The sequence below is a fragment of the Cucurbita pepo genome, chromosome 16 (assembly GCF_057944985.1).
Source record: "Cucurbita pepo subsp. pepo isolate OVF chromosome 16, ASM5794498v1, whole genome shotgun sequence".
Lineage (NCBI taxonomy): Eukaryota > Viridiplantae > Streptophyta > Magnoliopsida > Cucurbitales > Cucurbitaceae > Cucurbita > Cucurbita pepo.
The window spans coordinates 11,160,291-11,180,263 of NC_141813.1; the positions used below are offsets into that span (position 1 = coordinate 11,160,291).

Consider the following 19,973-nt stretch of genomic DNA (forward strand, 5'->3'; position numbering starts at 1 on the left):
TTATATAGACAGCAAGATGACAGAGGGGATTGGATTTTCTTCAAATTAATTTAATTATTTATTTATTTATATATAATAATCACAAAATTTAAATACGACGACCACTTCCTCACTCTCTTAAAAATCGTATTTATCGTAAAATAATTGGTCAATTTAAAATAAATAAATAAATAAATAAAACTTTATATTCGATTTATTTATTTATTTATTTTCTTCTTTTAAAATTACGAGTCGTTATAGAAAATCGCGGTAAATTCTGAGAAATGCGCCTGTATTTCCGAAAACAGAAACCCATTGAAAAGACTAAACTGCCCTTCTATCTCTTTTTTTAAAAATATATAAATAAATAAATCACACGTGTGACTTGTGGAAAAAAAAATAAATTAACGCACCGTTTGTTAAAGTGGGTCCCACTCTGATCAACGGTTTTATCCTACATGGCAAGTGGGCCCCACTTCTGTTATTTATTATTTTTCCAGCCAATAAAATATGAAATTCGGTCAAATTTAAGAAAATGGAAGGGTAAAGTAGGTATTACGCATGGTAAATAAGTCAACGTATTGAGATTCACGAGTGGAGCTATTCAAACGGCAGATAAGGAGGGATTACCGGTTACCGTTAAAGTTAATATATATAATATATGAAAAGTGTTAAAAGAACAATTAAAAAAAATATTCTAATATCAATAATGAGTTATAAAAAAAAAATTAAATTAATAAAAATATATTGTCCAATAAATTAATAATGAAGGGATAATAATGTATTATTAATATAGACATTTTAATAATAACATTATCCAATAATTTGGCATAAATGTATACTTTTTTATTCATACGTGACACAATTTTAATTATTTTTATCCATAATTTACTTAACTTAAAACAAAATAATCTTGAAATTATTATTATTGTTTTATTGAATACTAAGATATAAATAATTTAAACAAGGCTCTAATATTTATTAAAATTGAATTAAATTATATTTTTAAATCAACTAATGATAATTGATTCTTGTTAGATTTAAAATAAATGTTACGAATTATCATCCAAATTAATTATAATATTAAGTAAATTAGTGTTTGCTAAAATAACATGAAAGCTAAACAATTAGGATATATTGATTGATGTATAAATATTAAATTGTTGTATTTTGGATATTACAACTATATTTTAATAAAAAAAAATTAAGAGGAAAAATTTAATTGTGTTAGAAAGATGATTTTTTTTTTTATATAATTTGTTTTGAGAAAAAAAATTATCGGAATAGAAATAATAAATGGGCCCATCGGACAGTCGGCCCAAAATGGGATTGTATTGGGCTTCGGCTACTTAGAGAATGCAGGTGAGTGGAGGCAATTTTGTCGATAATTTTTTCAGTTGAATGTCTTGGAGAATTTCATTGATCATATGAATAGCAAGCGAAACGAGCCACGCAAGATGTATCAATGGATGAAATGGATTGGGCCATTCTTCAGGGAATGGAGGTGACTCGGTATCTGACTCTCATACCATTTGTAGCCGTTCAAGCCCAAGGTCACGACAGATATTGTCTATTCCCCTTTCGGCTTCTCTTGGAAGGTTTCCACACCCTTCTCCCTTCTCAAGAATGTTTCGTTACTCTTTCCAATGGAGGTGATATTTCACAAAAAAAAAAAAAAAAAAAAAAAAAAAAAAAAAAAAAAAAAAAAAAGAGTTGAGCTGCATTTGTTTGTCGAGATCATGTTGAGTTGAGCTGCATTTGTTTGTGGAGATCATGTTTTTGTCTCCATCCCCATCTAAAGCATAGCTTAAAATAGTCTGCGCTTCCCTTCTCATGTAATCCACTATTTGCTACTACTTCTTGTCGTTAAATTTATAGACAGACTTGCTCTGTTCATATAGACATGCTTGCTCTGTTCAGCTTGAATAGGAGTATTTGATATGTGCTGAGATGTAGGAAACTGGAGTAGTTGATAGCTTGCCTGACAGGCTTGCTCTATTCAGCTGAAGTATTAGATATGTGCTGAGATGCTGGAAGCGGGAATATTTGATATGTGCTAAGATGGTGGAATTGAAGAAGACATGGCATGGTTGGAAGAGGAGGATTTACCTCCTTCCATATTTCTTCTTGGAATTTCAAAAAACTGATGTAGATTCATTGTATGATTGTCCAAGCCCATTTGAGAAGAACGAGAGAGGAGAACAGGGGATTCAAAGTGACAAGACACCGAAATCACGTAACCCTTACCTGTTTGATGTTGGAATGCATTATATAGTCAGCATTACAGTGGTCATCGACTGCACCTGGAATTCCTTTTATCGACTGCACCTAGAATTCCTTTTTAGATTTAATTCAATCATTCATGATATAAATTTTTCGATCAAAATAACTCTTATTAAATGATCAAATATGAAATATTTGGGTTGTTTTCCCACCTCCACAATAGTTAAACTTAAAAATATAAGATAAAAACATTGTTTCGAGCAACAATGGGGAGTGAAGCAATGACAAAGGCTAGAGGGATGGTTGTTCTCGTAACTAATGAATGTTCTTTCTAATTGAAAGAGAGTTAGCAAGAAAAGTACTTGATTCGACTCTATTAGAGAGAGGGTCCACATGGGAATGTTTGGTCGGTTTTTCAACTGCTCCAATTTTTTCTTTACTTTATGGCTTTTGTCTATTAGCCAAGGTGAACATGTGGGTCCTGCATTTCTGAAATTGAGTGAATCAGATGCCCAAAAAATCACAAGTTCAAGTTGGTGATTGGAACAGAATCTAATAAATAATAGCCACATTCCATGGCATAAAGGGATAACAAACTGAAATACTAACCTTTCAGATCATGGAAGAAGAGGAAAGTTCACCTGAAACAATGGGAAAGAAAAGAAATGGAAGAAAGAAAGTTTCTATTCTATCTTCTACGTTTCAATTCTTGGAAGAAGATGATCCAACAATGTCGTTTGTCTTCCATGTGGGCTTGTCGAAGAGGGTGAGTCGAGGCCTGTGCAGACCCACCCCGATGTGAGTGCCGGAGATATTAAGACAATCAATTCAATGTACAAACAATAAGTAGTGTCCAGTGGGAGCTCCAAAGCTCCTAAGAGGACGAGGACTGTCCTAAACTAGAGGAGAAAACATGAATTGACTAACATACAGGCATAATGAACACATAAAACTTGTACAATTTGCAACAAGATCTTGGTTGCTTCATTGTTTTTCCTCAAGTGGATCGCCATACTGAACACATAAAGCTTGTATATATAAACACAGTTCTAAACAAAAGAAGGGGGGAAAAAGCAATATCGACTGATTCAATTTTTTTAGAAAAGGTAAACTAATATGTTTCTTCCCTACCTTTATATTCTTCACGCATAAAAGGAAATACATGAGGGCGTACAAATAAGATGATCTTGTTTCTATGGTTCCAGCTTCAAGGAAACAACTCGACATTGTCTGTTACGCTTAGCCACCTTGAGAAACACCATAGAGAGGCACGACGGTGCCCACCATGGTCGACGTACCTTTTGCTCCCCTTTCAAGCAAGCCACTGGAAGTACATACTTAAACAATAAACAGCATGATCTTAATGTTAACTGGAAAAGCAGACACGTACATAGTTAGGGTAGGTTGTTTTTGAAATGGTGATTCTGAAAATTTTAATGTTTCAAAAGCATAGTTAAAGCATGCATACATATCAGTTTACTTCCTTGGAATTCAAAAAAAAAATTAAATGTGATTTTGAAATTTCTAAAAATACTTAAAAGCACCTTAAAATGGACTAATGCTTTGGTTTGGGGTCTGTTTCTTTAGTTAGCGTTTGAACTCCTTTTTCATAGGCTCGTCTTCTTATATGCCCTTGTACATTCTTTCATTTTCGTTTCTCTCAATAAAAGCTAAGTTTCAACCCCAAAGATGCGATTTAAAGGAACAAAAAGGTGTAGGGTGCCTACCCTCAAAAGTAATCTCAAACCCCCTCTTAGCATAACATTGGGTGCGTGCATCAATTTCTCGACTATCGCTATCAGAAACATGCTAATGACAGCACGGGAGGTTGCAAATGAATCAAACGAGGAGTTAAATAGTTGACTCTAGACCTCCAAACTTTCAAAGACAAACACAGACTGCTTCAAAAGGAGGGGAAAAAAAAAAAAAAAAAAAAAAAGGTATGAGACATTGAAGAAGGTTTCAGAAAAAGGCTAACTCTAACTCCACAGTAAAATATACCCATTCGCTTGCATTTAGCTAAGATTTGGTGCATTTAGTTTTTTTTTTTAATTTAATTCATTATAATCATATCAGGAGTTTCTGAAATGGAAGTAGTAGCAAGACAACCCTGTATTGTTTTTCCCTAAAAAAGATTGAAAAAGATAAGAAAAGTTGCCTCGCGAACAGACCTTTAATTCGTCGGAGTTCCTTACAAAGTGTAATGAAGTCTCCCCATTTCATATGGCATCGTCTGATAAACCTTAGAATCTGTTCAGTTGTGAACATTGACATGCCTTCAAGATACTCCCCATTGACCCCATTTTCTTTAAAAATCTGGCGATAGCTTCCAAGACTTATTTCTTCCAACCACAAACCAACATCCTGGAAAAAAACAAAAAAAAAACGTTATAATCGGCATGCAGGAGGCATATTATAAATCAAATTTCATTAAATTCACAGTTAAAATTTTATCCAGAGAAATGTGATATGATTTATAGTCCAAATGGTAACACATAAACACTCCAACTTGGACGGACAGGGTGCAGTTTGGAAAGATATGTTCACAAATTTTTGCACTCCAAGAAGCTAATAAACTATGTGACATCCAGAAGCATGCTGAGAACGAAGAACATAGAAACAGTATGACATTGCCAGTTTAATTTCTTTAGTTCCATCAAACATAATTTCTTATACTCAAAATTTCTGAGAAATAAATTTAGGAGAGTTCAAGCTAGCTGTTAAGTTCAAAACTAGAAAGAGAAAAGAAAGGAAGAGGAAGGAGCTATAACAAGGAAAAGTCCAAAATTCCAAATGGGAAGGAAAATATCACTGACTGAGGATAAATTCAATTATTTCATTTCACTATCTACAACTACTTTGAAAAGTTTTCAGTTGCTAACAAAACACTAATTCCGTAATCCTAACAAACATAGTTGGAAAAAAATTACACAATAACCAAATCTCATTGATCCAGTAATCAAAAAAATTAAAGATCACAAATAAAGAAAAAACAAGGTATCACTGAATCACGATCAAATACTTGAATAAGCAATCAATGAGGAAGGTTACAGTATCCATCAATTTCAAACTCCCCATACCAACACTCCTAACGCATAACCGTTCAGATTTTCAAGTAGAATCCCAAACAACAAAGAATTGCAGTTCAAGATCTTTGCACAAAAGATCCAAAATCAACGACGATGTATCAGATGCGAGAGGATTAGGAGATACCTCAACAGTCCAAATGAAGAAATCAAGAGGTTCCGGTCGCTGATCCTTGTTCATCTCCCTATCAGGTCCTCCCGAGTTTCAGATAACCTAAATTCACGAAGTCAAGAACAAAAAATCTCATCACGATTTCAAAGACAAAATTCAGTTCACAGAAAACTAAAAAGAAAACGAAGACATATAAAGTAGAAATTGAGGAAGCTAACCAGACAGAAGTTGAATTTCTCCTTCTTCTTGTTCTTCTTGTTCTTCTTGTTCCTGAAATGAAAAATCTAGGTCACGAAAAGTTCTCTACATTTGATTCATAACAGAAGTGGCGCACGAGAGATGGAAAAGTGAAATCAATGAAAGAGAGCGTTGAGAGGTTTTTGATCATTTGATGATTTCCTCTTTACTCTCTTCAATTCTCTCTCTCTCTCTCTCTCTCTCTCTTTCAGTTCCATTCCTCTCTTCTCCTCGCAGTTGTATTGTATGCTTTGCCTTACTCTCTAACTCCCTTCCACACGCGCTTTACACTTCTCGTGTAGTACACGCGTCTTCTTTGAATTACCTCACTCCCGTTGACTATTATTACTATTATTTTTCTTAATTATTTCATTCATAATTCGGTTTTTTAATAAATTATTATAATAATTTTGCATATTTTGTTTTTATGTCACGTCAAGTTTAGATAAAAGAAAAGGAATAAAATCATACTCAATAATTTAGACGGTTTCACTTTATTTTCCCTTTTTCAAATTTCTTTAAACGTATAATTTCATAGATTCAGAGTTCATTTATACCGACCTTTCTGTCACTCCACCTTTAGGTCTTGATGGCTATCGGGTGGAATTACTCTTGTCCCTGAGCAAGGCCTACCTACAAGTAGTTCTTCTCGAGTTGCCGCTTACTCATCGAGAACCCATTCTGTCATTTTTTCGAGAGTCTATCTTAGGTCCTTGTGATTCCCTATTCCTCATCCCTGCCCCGTTCATCTCCTTGCCCGCCACTACTCGACATCATGACCTAGTAGAATTCATACAAACATGACTAAGCCTATACAAATAGATGTTATCTGTTTTAGTCTATTACGTATCACCGTTAGTCTCATGGTTTTAAAACGCATCTACTATAGAAAGGGAGTCCAACGTCTTCACCCAGTGTATGACTCTAATACTATTTGTAACAATTGCTAACATATCTTGTCCACTTTAACTGTTACATATCATTATTAGCCTCATGATTTTAAAACGCATCTACTATGGAGAGTGTCTAGCTCTGCCCCAATCATTGTCTCACCACTAACAAATAGTAGTATCACTGTCAGCCTCATGATTTTAAAAACATGTATGTTACAAAACTTTGAAATATTTTAAATCTCAAACTAATAATTATTTTTTGTGATCAATTAATTTAATTGATAAAAGAATATTCGAATTTCAATAATACGTGGAAATGATTTAAAATGGAAGGAAAATAAATGATTTAAGTATAATAAAGAAATGGTTGTGTTTTTTTTTTTTTTTATGTTATTTATTAATTATTAATGACGACATTGTGGATCAAAAGTAGAAATATTGATTGATTACGTAAGGAGATCATATTTAAACATGGAAATAAATCATATGTGGATGCGTGTCAATGGGGTCCACGGCACGTGGCAAATATATTATTATTATTATTATTATTTATCCCATGAAAGCAGAATAGAAGAATATGAACCGTCGGAAAAGGATGCCGGGGATGATATGGAAGATCTTAACGGTAGAGGGAAGGTCGGCGGCGAGTGATTGACCGTACCGTCGCCGGACACCGACTAATTAGCACCGTGGAGGTGCATGTGCGGCACGTGTCCACGACCGTCGCATGCGTTTAGAAGTATAATAATAATGAAAATCATTATTTAAAATTGGACCCCTGATTTAAGGCTTATTTAGAATTGTGCCCTCTTTATTTCCGGAAATTTTATTTTTCGAGATTGAACATCTGAGCCTTCTATTTTCAGTTTTATCACGTGACTTTGTCGTTCCCCATCCACAACAGCTATTAAAATAATAAAGAATTTTAAATAAAAGTTTTTAATTTTTAAATTATTATTATTTTCTATCTAATAATTAATATTATGCAAACCAAAATTTAATTAATTCCACCTCAAACCAAAATTCATCTCCATTTTGATAACATTTTATATATTTTTTTAAATTAAGAAATTCTTCCAAATTTGTTCAAATTCGACCCAAATATTTTCCTGTATTCTTTGTGACAGGGTCACATTAACTATTTATCATTTCTTAAAAGTGAAAACTATTCATTGCGATATGAAGGTGCACCTTTGTTAGATGAACACGACTCACCACAAAAATTAACCGATATTTGGAGTTCTTTGTTCGACATTTGAGGATTTACCAATCTACGACTAAGTTTAGGGCATGACTCTGGTACCATGTTAGCGAACACGACTCTCCATAATAGTATGATATTGTCCACCTTGAACATAACCTCTCGTGGCTTTGCTTTGGACTTCCCCAAAAGTCCTCGTACCAATGGAGAGAGTATTATTTGATTATAAACTCATGAACATTTCTTAAATTAGCCGATGTGAGTTGTTGATATAGTTAGTGATATCAGTTTATTCATATATTATTTTTCTATAAAAAAATAAATGGTATATAAATCAAAGTTTATAAAAAATGCATTTTTTTTTAAGTTATTCAAAGCTTAATTATGTTTGTATGAAATGAACATGATTATAATTAAATACTCGATAACTAATTAAATTGTTAATTAAATATAATGACATTAATTAATTAAACATGGTTAAAAATACGTGGACCAAAATTATCCGTAAACCCTACTAAAGCCCTTCCCACCTTCCCCTCTGTGAGTTACTCTGTGATTTCAATGCTTTCCTTCACTTCATTCGAGCTTCTACAATATGCACAAGCTCTCCAGACGCGCTGTCTCTGCTATTCTTGGCACTGGTGGAGCTCTACCACCGTAATGCTGCCTCCGCTTTAGCTCCGGCCACTCATGCCTCAGTCCTGGTCTGTGTTCTTTGTCCAAAACGTGAAAACTTCTGTCTGTGTCAAACTTCTTTGATGATGGAGTACTTCTGTGTGGGAGTGTTCTGAAATGGGTATAATTAATTGAAATGTTGATAGTTTGTATTACCTGAGTTGAATGTTTTGTGCCTTGGTTGTTTCTTTTTTTTTCTCTCTCTTTGGTTTAATGATATATTTTGAATCGTTGATGTTGATGAATAGCTTAGTATCTATGATCAACTTTTTGGCGTCTAGATAGAAGTAAAGTATTCCGTAAATGGGTAAGTTTTATCGGGTCCTATTTCATTTAATTCAGTATTGTTTTCGTGCTTGGAAGGTCTCTCTGCACCCATTCGAGATTAAGATATCTCGTTGGATTGTTCATATTTGACGGTCATGTCGATGTCGAGGATTGTTAGGAGATGGTCCCGATCATGGGTTTATAAGTAAGGAATACATCTCTATTGGTATGAGGTCTTTTGAGAAAACCAAGAGCAAGCCATGAGAGCCAATGCTCAAAGTGGACAACATCATATCACTGTGGAGGTTCATGATTCCTAACCAATCAAAATCGGTTTTATGCTCCTTGGTCGCAGATTGGCATGTTTTAGACTTTGAAGGTTTCCTTGTTGCATTATTATGGTGGTTTATGTTGAAAGTTAGCTTTGTGCTTCTCTGTTTTGGTGTTGAACTACTCTGCTGGATTGTTGATTTTCTGAAATATGGAATGGATAATCACATATGCTTGACAATTTTCAGGTGGGCGAGATTGATGGTAAAGTCAGACGGTACCCATTGCTAGCGTCTGGACATTTGGATAAAACATACTTTTTCCTTGACCCACCGATTTGAATCAACTGCCACAGCATCTGATGCATCGGCTACTCCTCCAGTTGAGAAGTACGAGTATCAAGCAGAGGCATGGTCCTTTAAATAAGAAACTATATACTAATTTGGAACTAAAATCTTAATGTTTAAATTCACGGATCACCTTTTATATTCGTGTTTCTTTTTCGTGCCAGGTGAGTCGTCTCATGGACCTCATTGTTAACAGCTTGTACAGCAACAAAGAGGTTATTTATTATCAATGTTTGGCTCGTTTCTTTTTCTAGAAGCTTACCTTTTGATACCTAAATTGAATATTGGTTTCTGCCAATTCAACCTTCACAGCATGCAAGTGATGCTTTGGATAAACTGCGCTTTCTGAGTGTGACAGACCCTGGACTTTTGAAGGAAGCAATTGATTTTCACATATGTATCCATAGTGATAAAGATAATGGGATTATAAGCATAACGTAAGGGTTCTGCTATTTTGCATCCTCCCTCCTCCTCCTCCATACCGACAATGCTGCAACATTTGCAACCTGTTTTCTATCTCTATGCAGTGATACTGGCATAGGTATGACTAGGCAAGAACTTGTTGACTGCCTTGCTACTATTGCCCAGAGTAGTCTGTCTGTCTTCTTCCATCCTCACTTCTCCAACACTCTATAGGGAAACTATGGGATGACAGCTTACACACAACAGAATCTATTAATTGTAATCTGATTAATGATTTTTCTTTACAGAAGAAGAAGAAGAAGAAGAAAACAAAGACTGTTATGGCGAAGTACTGGGACTGGGAGCTCACTAATGAGACCCAACCAATATGGGTGAGCTCACAACTCCTTTACTTTCCTGTTTTGTTGTTAAATCGCTGTTACTTCTAAGCAACTAAAGGGTGCTATTCCTATATGTATTTGTAGCTTCGGAACCCGAAGGAAGTCTCCACAGAGGAGTACAATGAATTCTACAGAAAAACTTTCAATGAGTACTTGGATCCATTAGCATCATCTCATTTTACAACGGAGGTATGCCTGCTTTTCCTCCTCCATAGTCCACTTTCATCTGATCGTGCAGATCTGAGACCTCTTTTGTCTGCTTGAAATCCTGGGAGAATGAGGATGACCATCCTGTCAACTAATTCTTCCATTCAAAATGAACCTACAAATTCAACTAATTTATCAAAATGATAAGAATTCATCCAGATATTTGGATTTATTGGCTAATTTACCTAAATGATAAGACTCCTACTTTCAATGAATGCTCTCTACTTCTTATTTCATTTTCGTGGAGCTAATATTTGACTGAATTTTCAGGGTGAAGTAGAATGCAGGTCAATACTTTATGTTCCAGCTGTTTCTCCCACGGGGAAGGATGACCTCATCAATCCCAAAACTAAAAACATTAGGCTTTGCGTGAAAAGGGTGTTTATTTCAGATGATTTTGATGGAGAATTGGTAAAACTTACCTAAATGAAACATCCTTTCTGTACTTTAAATGTTAGTTTTACCTGTGACAATGCTGATGATTTCAAGTGATTCGGGTCGAGGTCATTAGTTTCCAGAATTATAGGATGACCCTCTGCCTTCATTATTGATCTACTTTGTGAAATTACAAAAAAGGAAACAGTAATTGCTATGTGTTTTAGGTGATAAGAATGAAGAGAAAGAGAGAAATAAAATAAGAGTTGGGCCAAACTTGTGATTGGATTAAGAAATGCTTGGGAGACAAAGTTGTCGATGTTGAGATATCACGACTCTCCATTGGGATGAGGTCTTGTCGCTGGAAAGTTTGGTTGGGTTAGAAATCACGACTCTCCACAATGGTATAGTATTGTCCACTTTGAGCAAAGCCCTCGTGTTTGCTTTGGGCTTCCCAAAAAGACCTCATCCCAATAGAGATAAAATTCCTCACTTATAAACCCATGATCATTACCTAAATTAGCCAATGTGGGACTCACTCCCAATAATCCTCAACAATCCTCCCCTCGAACAAAGTAAGCCTCCCTTGAGGCTTATGGAGCTCTCGAATAGCCTCCCTTTAATTGAGGCTCGATTCCTTTCTCTGGAGCCCTCGAACAAAGGGTGTACTTTACACTTTAGTCACTTTTGACTACACCTTCGAGACTCACAATTCTTTATTCGATATTTGAGGATTCTATTGACATGACTAAGTTTAGGGCATGACTCTGATACCATGTTAGAAATCACGACTCTCCACAGTGGTATGATATTGTCCACTTTGAGCATAAGCTCTGTATCATACCATTGTGGAGAGTCGTGATTTCTAACATGGGTGGTCTGCCAACATGGAGAGGTAAGTTACGGTCTCTCTCAATCGATCCAAATGATGTATACTCTATTTCAAGTGTTGGGTATCACTTTTTTTTTCCTTTTCAAGGTTGATGAAGGCACAAACTGTTGGTGATGCCTCTAGTTTGGACTTCATGAGAAGTAGAAGGGTGTTTGAAGTGAACCCTGAGCATCAAATCATTAAAAACCTGGATGTATGTAAAGAGCATAAGTACATTTATACTTTCTTCTGCCGATGCTTGTAAATTGATGTATATGCAAATTTCCACAGGCTGCATACAAGAGTAACCCCAACGATGAAGATGCTTTGAGAGCCATTGATCTTCTGTATGATGCAGCTTAGTTTCGAGTGGCTTTACGGTAAACTCCCTGTGTGCTGTATGGATATCATATTGCATTCCTATGGTTGTATTTTGGAAACAAATCTGCGTCTCAAATACGCTATGGCTTGAACTAAACCACCGTACTCTCCCTTGTTGGTGCAGCCTGAAAATCCGGCCCAGCTTGAGGGTAAGATATATGAGATGATGGGTATGGCACTTTCCGGCAAGTGGTCTGCGCCTCAATCGCAGCCATTGGAGCAGAAATAGTTGAACCAGTGGAAGCTGGCAGCCAAAAGTGAGTCCTGGTCAGACTGAAGTTTTAATGCTCGTTTGATTCAAATATGTTAAGGTAAGATACCACATCGGTTGGAGAGAGAAATGGAGCATTTGTTTATAAGGGTGCGGAAACCTCTCCGTAGCAGACGTGTTTTAAAATCGTAAGACTGATGGCGATACTTAACGTGCCATAGTGGACAATATTTGCTAGTGGTGGGCTTGAGCGGTTATAAATAATATCAGAGCTAGACACCAAGTGGTGTGCTAGCGAGGACGTTGACCTCCAAGGGAGATGGATTGTGAGATCCCACATTGGTTGGAGAAGGAAACGAAACATTGTTTAGAAGGGTGTGAAAGGAGAAGGAAACGAAACATTGTTTAGAAGGGTGTGAAAGGAGAAGGAAACGAAACATTGTTTAGAAGGGTGTGAAAAATTCTCCCTAATGTACGCTTTTTAAAACTGTGAGGCTATCGGCGATACATAATGAGCTAAAATGGAGAATATTTGCTAGCGGTGGGGTCTCGTTTGTGCAAAAGTGAATGATGTAAAAATAAAATGATTAAAATATCACATTATTCTGGAGAGAATATATTTTATGTCAAATATATATATATTTATATATTTATTTATTTGAAGGAATTTAACGCCGTGAAATTAGCGACGAGGCGTCACGTTTGTGCAATTGATTATTCATGTTGAAGGAGTCAAACCCAAGGCATGGGTGTTGACTTTGGGTTCCATTGGTGAAGAGCGTGGACTATGGTTCCTTTGGCGTGGGGTACAGAAATGAAATGAAATGAGAATTAATTCATTTGGAATCTCCAGTTTTTTCTCTTGTCGATCGGATCATCGGCCGTCTTCGCCTTCTTTGCTTTCGTCTTCAATGGTCACCACCACCTGAACTCTCTCATCTTCATTTCTTCTTCCTCCTCTTCTTTTCTGGCCTGTTGGAGACGGCGCGGTCGAAATCACTACTCAACCTCTGAGCTCCCGAGTGCTTCTGCTCCTGCTGGTTGTTACCCCAGGTAGGTAGTTTCTTTAGAGCGATATTTCAGAATTCTCGGTGTTTTATGAGTATCTAATTATCGGCCGGACGAAAGATTTGTCTGTGTATGCCCTTTTATTTTTTGCTTTCTGTCCCTTTTTGCCCTGTTAACTTTTCTTGCTCCCTTTCTTTTTAACCTCGATGCAATTAAATCCATTGCGTAGCTTAGATTTGTCCGCTGTCGCTTGGTGGCATATGATCTGTTGACGTTTTGATTTGCAAACAGGATTTGAGTGATGCTAGAGGATACTTAGCCTTCAATTAGGATTTACCACATGTATCATATTTGACTTGTATCCATTTACTCTGCCCTTTCCATTTTCTTGTAATATATTTGATCTTATTTGATTATGTAAATGATTATGAATAGAAAACTTTCACCGCCCTTTACGTGTGGTGGTTTTAGCAAATATTAACATGGTAACAGAGTCATGCCCTTAATTTAGCCATGCCAATGTCAATTGAATCCTTACGTATCGAACAAAAAAGTTGTGAGCCTCAAAGGTGTAGTAAAAGTGACCTTAAGTGTCGAACAAATGGTGTATTTTGTTCGAAGGCTCCAGAGAAGGAGTTGAGTATCAATTAAAGGGAGGTTGTTCGAGACTTCCAGAGAAGGAGGGCTTAGAGGAGGCTCTATGGTGTACTTTGTTCGAGAAGAAGATTGTTGAAGATTATTGAGAGGAGTAGTCTCACATTGGCTAATTAAGAGGAAGATCATGAGTTTATAAGTAAGGAACACCATCTCAAATAGTATTAGGCATTTTGGGGAAACCAAAAGCAAAATCACGAGAGCTTATGCTCAAAGGGGACAATATAATATCATTGGGTTTTCATTTTCATTTTTGTTGAAAACATGTTCATGTTTCCATCGGAAATTGCTTTGTGATCGAAGCTGAATAATTCCAAACAAGGTCTTTTTGTTTCTTTGTGATATAAAAGCAGAAGGGCATGCTTTTGTTTGTTTGTTCGTTCAAGGTGTATTTTGAGCTTCCATCCCTTGTTTGAAGTTTCTTAATTGCATAATATCTGGATTTGATATTTATCCTGGAAACTTACTGGCCTATGACTTATTAAGAAGTCCATCTTTCTTTTTTCTGAATAACTGTTGTGAACCAAATCGTTTCTCTAAAGGAATTGTGCCTGTCTCTAACTTTCATGCTTGACTTCTTCCCTCGCCTGCAGTTTTCATACATTATGCACTCTTTTGGTTATTAGCTAGAAGTAGACAGACAGATATTTCTTTTTGTCTAATTACAATTCATTCATGCGCTCAATCTTTGGTTCTTACACCCAGCAAAATCTTGCAGAACAAATTATGCTTCCGCGTCAGCAATCACAGTCAGGCTTACTGCAAACCTCGTTTTCCCTGGTGCCATCAGATGCACACTTACCTCAAGAGGAACCAAGATCAAATTCTGGTCAAGTTCGGGAGTCCCCTACAGAAAGTGCCAGTTCTCGGGAAACTTGGCCTAATGTTGAAGCCATGTTGGCAAAGAAGATGGAAATTGGGAAGATAGATAATGATAATGCTGAACATTCAGTTGTTCGCCGTCTTTCTAGTGCTGATAAGATATCCCTGCGGGATATTGCAAGGGAGAGAGTCGATTTAATCTCCGAAAAGATGCATCATTTGTCAGATGAGTTTCTTGAAGAGTTGAAATCTGGGCTTCGAGTTATCCTTGATGGTAATGGTGGTTCCCAGCAGAGAGAGGACATTTTCATTTTGCAGAAGCTTGTTCAAAATAGAACTGATTTAACAGCTAAGACTTTACTTATAGCCAATCGGGTGCAACTTGAAATCCTTGTTGCAATAAATACTGGAATTCAGGCATTCTTGCACCCGAATGTTACCCTCCCACAGACTACTCTAATTGAGATCTTTGTGTACAAGAGGTGCAGGAATATAGCATGCCAGAATCAGCTGCCAGCTGATGACTGTACATGTGAACTATGCTCCAACAGAAATGGTTTTTGCAATCTTTGCATGTGTGTAATATGCAATAAGTTCGATTTTGAAGTAAATACCTGTCGATGGATTGGCTGTGATCTGTGCTCTCACTGGACTCACACGGATTGCGCCATTCGTGACGGACAAATTTGCATGGGTTCATCTGTTAAGAGTGGACCGGGGGAAACTGAAATGCTTTTCAGGTGCCAAGCCTGCAATAGAACGTCAGAGCTGCTGGGTTGGGTTAAGGATGTTTTCCAGCACTGTGCACCTGCCTGGGACCTGGAGGCTTTGACAAGGGAACTCGACTATGTTAGTAGAATATTTTGTGGAAGTGAGTACAATAGAGGGCTGAGGCTTTTCTGGAAGTGTGAAGATCTCAAAGAAAAAATGAAAACCGGGGTTATGGACTCTTCAATGGCGTGCAGAACTATATTGGGGTTTTTCCAAGGTAAAGAACTATTCTTTTGTATATAAACTTATACTCATTTCTTGATCAATTGGTCTTATTTACTACTGGTGTATTATGATTTTCCTCATATCTTTAACTTATAAGAAACAGAACAGCTCTTAAAATTGTTCATGAAAAAGTTAGAAACTGCATCCCAACAACCGTCTGGTTTTTTTATTTGCTTGATGATATTATAGTGGTGAAAGGTGTGGTTTAGAGAGTAGGAAAATCAAATCACTTCCGACACTTTTCTATAGACATTGGTTGTGTCCAATTCTCTCTCTGAGGTTCACAAGGTAGGAAAAAAAAAGGGTTTTCTGCATAAGGAGCCAACAAACAAATGTATTTACTAATCAAAATAGGCTCTTATAGGCACATATTTTTGATTGTGCTATCTTATACTGGGTATGCCTTTTTAGATCCATTATTGTTCAATCATGATTTGAGGAGTCATTGGTAAACTAAACTGTAATAGTGGATGATATCTGATCCTATTCATGTAGAAAAGCTACTCATATTGCTATAAAATTGATGAAAAGGAGCTTAATTGCATTATGCTGAGCTCGAACTACATGTTTTTCCCATATTTTATTTTAATGAAATACCTCTGCTTCTTGTTTCTCTTTATGAAGAACTTGAGTTAGATTCTCCAAGAAGCATTGAAAATGGGGAAGGAGGACGACTGATAGCCCCACAGGAGGCTTGCACCCGCATCGCCGATGTGGTACAAGAGGCCATAATAAAAATGGAAATGGTGGCTGATGAGAAGGAGAGGAGATACAAAAAGGCACGAATGGACGTCGAGGCATTCGAGCATGAGGTTGAGGACAAGACCAGGGAAGCAGCGGAATTAAAGCTGGAGAAACAGAGAAAGAAGCTACAAATTGAAGAGCTAGAGAAGATTTTGAGGCTTAAACTTGCAGAAGCTGACATGTTCCAACTTAAGGCAAATGAGGCAAAACGAGAGGCTGAAAGGCTCCAGTTGATTGCTCTCGCCAAATCTGAAAAATCTGAAGAAGATTATGCTAGTAGTTACCTGAAACAGCGGTTAAAAGAGGCCGAAGCAGAGAAACAGTTCTTGTTAGAGAAGATTAAGATGCAGGAAAGTTTTCGTTCACAGAACAGTGGTGGGGCAGATCAATCCTAAGAACAATCCTTATTCCATACATATTTCCAAATGCCGTTCTGTATCATACTGTGTCCTCTTATAGTCATAAAACCAGCTAAATGATGGTCGTCACCCTTTGACTGGAGTTAACTATGTTTCTGTTGTGGGGTATTGTAATCTTGTCTATAGATCATTGTTTAAGCCGTTTCAAAGTGTGGAGGGATGCTATATTGGTTGTATTACAGAGTAATTAGCCTTGGTAATCCTGGATTTCATTTCATTTATGGTTAGATAAACCTGGTTTGTGGTTCCTGCAGCAGTGAGCACTGAGATTGTGTAGGGTAATGCAGCCAGAAAAGAGAAACAAGGATAGTGATGTTAGCCAAGTAGGTCCATCCATTTGCTGTTACTCCCATCCTTTTTAGGAGTGCTCTCTAATGGAACCCACTTCCAATATGCAGCAATCAGGTGAGCAGCAGAGCTGTATGATTTGGAGATGGTATGGTGTGAGTGGACTACATTTGTTCTTCATTGTTTGACATTAAAGGCTGCGTTCAGAAAACTGACCTCATTTCTTCCTTTGACCATGAACACAGGTAACTACAAAAATGTCCTCATTTTTTGTTGAGAAAAACATGTTTTGTTCATTGTTCGTTTAAGTTGTTTTCATTCCATTTCTTTCATCTACTGATGTAATGACCCCTACCACGGCTAGAAGATCAACTTTCTTTTTTGGGCTTCCCTTCAAAGTTTGTAAAACTTATGGTACGTTTCCACACCCTTATAAATAATGTTTTGTTCTCCTTAATCGATGTAGGATCTCACAATTCACCCCCTCTTTATTCTCCTCCCCAATTGTTGTCACACCACCTCGTGTTCACCCCCTTCGGAGCTTAGTGTCACAATCGCACTTTTGATGGCAGCGGACTTGCGATTGTGCGGCACTCACTTTCCAACGACAAGTGAGCTAAGCCAATTCGTTCTTGCGTCGCCTACGGCCAAGCGACGTATGCTCGAGCCTCTGACCTCGGTTTTAAGAGAAGGTTTTAGAAAACGAGAGTAGAGAGAGATTTTTGAAAGAGACGTTATATAAGCAAGCAAGAGAGAAATAACAACGCTCACATATATAACCTTGGGTAGGGAGAAGTTGACAACTAGTCGTATCCCCCTATAGTACATTCGAAGGCATTTCATGTCTAACAGACTTAGACATGATATTTCTGAAACGTCATACTTCCTATACAAAAGTAAACACTAAAGGGTTGGGCTTGTCATGGGCATGCGGCCATGAGCAACACGCCTTGGACGAGCATGACCGTGACACTCAGCCTCCTTGCTGTTACACCGCTTGGTGTTTGGCTCAGATATCTTTTGTAACTGTTCAAACCCACAGAAACCCTTAATGGCATTACATGTTTTGAACATAGGACTTTTTAGTTTAGTACTTTTAATTTAATTATATTGTTAAAAACTGATAGTGGTATGAAACACGGGTGGAAAGTTTGATACATTTGTCATTTTTCTTTCGAGACATTAGGTTAGACAACGTAGTACTAAACCAAAGACATTAACCACTAAATTTTATTCCATGTCTCCATATCATCCTTAGTTATGTATTTGTTTATTGGTATGTTTTTCATTGGATTTGGTCCAACTAAAGTTATTTATGGGAGAAATTCATATTTAATTTCTATTTTCTAAATAAAAAATGAATTTAAATTATGCATAAAAAGAATAAAACCCTTGTAATTATGCCATAAAGTGATCGCCTCCCCTTCCTTCAAATCTTTTGTCATAACATCCTTTCATGTTTCTCGTCTTCTTTTCAGTATTTTTATTTTCTTTCTCCAATAATTATTTTTATAGAATCTTAAAAAAATAATTAAAATATTTACCAACCAAAAAATTTAAACTAAAATAAATGAATTAATTATTACCATTTTCATTATTACAAAACGCCTTTAATAAATTGAATAATAGTTTATTTTGGATAATTGTGTAGTAGTATAATTTATTCCATGAATCTTAAATTATTAAAAATATTTTTAAAAGAAAAAATTTCCTAAATAATAATAATGATTGAAAAAGAAATCAAGTTGAATGTATATTTCTTATTTAACCCACACTTTATAGATAGAGATGTTTATCGAGAACGCTGACTAGCATGAAGGAACTAGCTCTGCACCCGATATTTGATTACCAAAAAATAATTTTAAAGTGATTTTAATGTAAAAATATATAATAATTGGACTAAATAAAAATGTTACTAAAAACATAATTTAAATATTATTATTTATCCATGACAAATATCATTTTTTAAATGATTTTTTCTCTAAAATTATTACACTAAAAAAACACTTGTTAGATGAAAACGAAATTAATAATTTATTTATTATTTATTTTTGTTTGGAACGGCAAGGACATAGGGGCAAAAAGATAATTTCACAGCTGGAAGAGGGGTAAAAAGGGGAAAGAGGTTATTTTTTTTTTACGTACGGCGAAATTACAAGGATTGGACATTTGTCGCGTAGTAAAGTGAGGTGGGGCCGCCTTTCTCTCTCTAAAATTAAATAGCAACAGAGACAAACGATGTGGGGCCCACCAGAGTTGATGACGTGTTATCCAGCTACGCGCCGCTCCCCCCTGCCTCTTCTTTTTTTCTTTTTATGAAAATAGCAAGCTGTCGTGGGGCCCACCCTCTGACCACCTTACAATCCCTCACGTCTTCCGAGGACTCCTCCATTCTTACAAACCTTCAAATTAAATTCCTACACGTGTCCTTAATTTTTTTCTTTTATTTTTCACAAATATTAAAAACTTAAAAAAACTATCATATAATTAAATAAATTCAGAAAATTAAAACAAATACTCCCATTAATTAAAATAATTACGTAATTACATAGTTTTTTTTAGTGAAATAAATTGATTTTTCTTTCATTTATTATATCTTAAATTAAAAAAACAAAGCTCTTTCGATCAATTAAAAATACTTTTTTAAATTTTGAATAATTAAAAGTAATTATAAAATTTTTATCCGTCCATAAAAATATTTAATATTTTTCTTTTCAAAAAAATCATTTACGATAAAACACAAAATCGAAAAAAAAATATGTTACTTTAAGAAAATTATTAATTTATTAGATATAAAATCGAAGGTTTAAGCACCCCTTCAACGTTTTTTAACTTAAAATTTACCGTGATGGATAAACCTTGTAATTTAACCAAAATTAAACAGGTTTAAATATTATTTTGGTT

The 19,973-nt window shown here is 35.9% G+C and overlaps 4 protein-coding genes across 5 annotated transcripts; 3 read left to right on the forward strand and 1 right to left on the reverse strand.

Annotated features, from left to right (window-relative positions):
- Positions 1 to 3,155: 3,155 nt before the first annotated feature.
- LOC111776944 (uncharacterized) lies at positions 3,156 to 5,852 on the reverse strand. Its single transcript, XM_023656365.2, has 4 exons — positions 5,619 to 5,852; positions 5,416 to 5,502; positions 4,374 to 4,566; positions 3,156 to 3,526 (listed from the first exon to the last, which is right to left on the reverse strand). Exons 2-4 carry the CDS (start codon positions 5,467 to 5,469, stop codon positions 3,396 to 3,398), a joined length of 378 nt encoding a protein of 125 aa, XP_023512133.2. The 5' UTR covers positions 5,470 to 5,502; positions 5,619 to 5,852; the 3' UTR covers positions 3,156 to 3,395.
- Positions 5,853 to 8,271: 2,419 nt separating this feature from the next.
- On the forward strand, positions 8,272 to 10,926 carry LOC111777038 (heat shock protein 90-6, mitochondrial-like). Its single transcript, XM_087118420.1, has 6 exons — positions 8,272 to 8,435; positions 9,192 to 9,505; positions 9,603 to 9,831; positions 10,001 to 10,084; positions 10,178 to 10,282; positions 10,571 to 10,926. The coding sequence occupies exons 4-6, from the start codon at positions 10,034 to 10,036 to the stop codon at positions 10,724 to 10,726; spliced, it is 312 nt and encodes a 103-aa protein (XP_086974546.1). The 5' UTR covers positions 8,272 to 8,435; positions 9,192 to 9,505; positions 9,603 to 9,831; positions 10,001 to 10,033; the 3' UTR covers positions 10,727 to 10,926.
- On the forward strand, positions 8,710 to 9,926 carry LOC147789090 (heat shock protein 90-6, mitochondrial-like). Its single transcript, XM_087118495.1, has 5 exons — positions 8,710 to 8,713; positions 9,299 to 9,351; positions 9,455 to 9,505; positions 9,603 to 9,727; positions 9,818 to 9,926. The coding sequence occupies exons 1-5, from the start codon at positions 8,710 to 8,712 to the stop codon at positions 9,924 to 9,926; spliced, it is 342 nt and encodes a 113-aa protein (XP_086974621.1).
- A 728-nt stretch (positions 10,927 to 11,654) lies between the features above and the next one.
- Positions 11,655 to 16,981, forward strand: LOC111776945 (OBERON-like protein). 2 transcript variants are annotated; one of them, XM_023656367.2, is made up of 5 exons: positions 11,655 to 11,760; positions 11,838 to 11,926; positions 12,052 to 13,191; positions 14,506 to 15,610; positions 16,243 to 16,981. In XM_023656367.2, exons 4-5 carry the CDS (start codon positions 14,527 to 14,529, stop codon positions 16,755 to 16,757), a joined length of 1,599 nt encoding a protein of 532 aa, XP_023512135.2. In that variant the 5' UTR covers positions 11,655 to 11,760; positions 11,838 to 11,926; positions 12,052 to 13,191; positions 14,506 to 14,526; the 3' UTR covers positions 16,758 to 16,981. The 2 variants fall into 2 exon arrangements, with proteins under 2 accessions (XP_023512135.2, XP_023512134.2); XM_023656366.2 differs by having other exon boundaries at positions 14,519 to 15,610.
- The last annotated feature ends 2,992 nt before the right edge of the window (positions 16,982 to 19,973 follow it).

Coding starts and splice junctions, on each gene's coding strand:
- LOC111776944 (XM_023656365.2), bottom strand. CDS start 5,469: ATGAACAAGGATCAGCGACCGGAACCTCTTGATTTCTTCATTTGGACT. Junction 4,567..5,415: donor TCTTCATTTGGACTGTTGAG/GTATCTCCTAAT, acceptor GTTTTTTTCCAG/GATGTTGGTTTGTGGTTGGA. Junction 3,527..4,373: donor GGAACTCCGACGAATTAAAG/GTCTGTTCGCGA, acceptor ATGTACTTCCAG/TGGCTTGCTTGAAAGGGGAG.
- LOC111777038 (XM_087118420.1), top strand. CDS start 10,034: ATGGCGAAGTACTGGGACTGGGAGCTCACTAATGAGACCCAACCAATA. Junction 10,085..10,177: donor ATGAGACCCAACCAATATGG/GTGAGCTCACAA, acceptor ATGTATTTGTAG/CTTCGGAACCCGAAGGAAGT. Junction 10,283..10,570: donor CATCTCATTTTACAACGGAG/GTATGCCTGCTT, acceptor CTGAATTTTCAG/GGTGAAGTAGAATGCAGGTC.
- LOC147789090 (XM_087118495.1), top strand. Junction 9,506..9,602: donor GCTTGTACAGCAACAAAGAG/GTTATTTATTAT, acceptor CAACCTTCACAG/CATGCAAGTGATGCTTTGGA. Junction 9,728..9,817: donor AATGGGATTATAAGCATAAC/GTAAGGGTTCTG, acceptor ATCTCTATGCAG/TGATACTGGCATAGGTATGA.
- LOC111776945 (XM_023656367.2), top strand. CDS start 14,527: ATGCTTCCGCGTCAGCAATCACAGTCAGGCTTACTGCAAACCTCGTTT. Junction 15,611..16,242: donor TATATTGGGGTTTTTCCAAG/GTAAAGAACTAT, acceptor CTCTTTATGAAG/AACTTGAGTTAGATTCTCCA.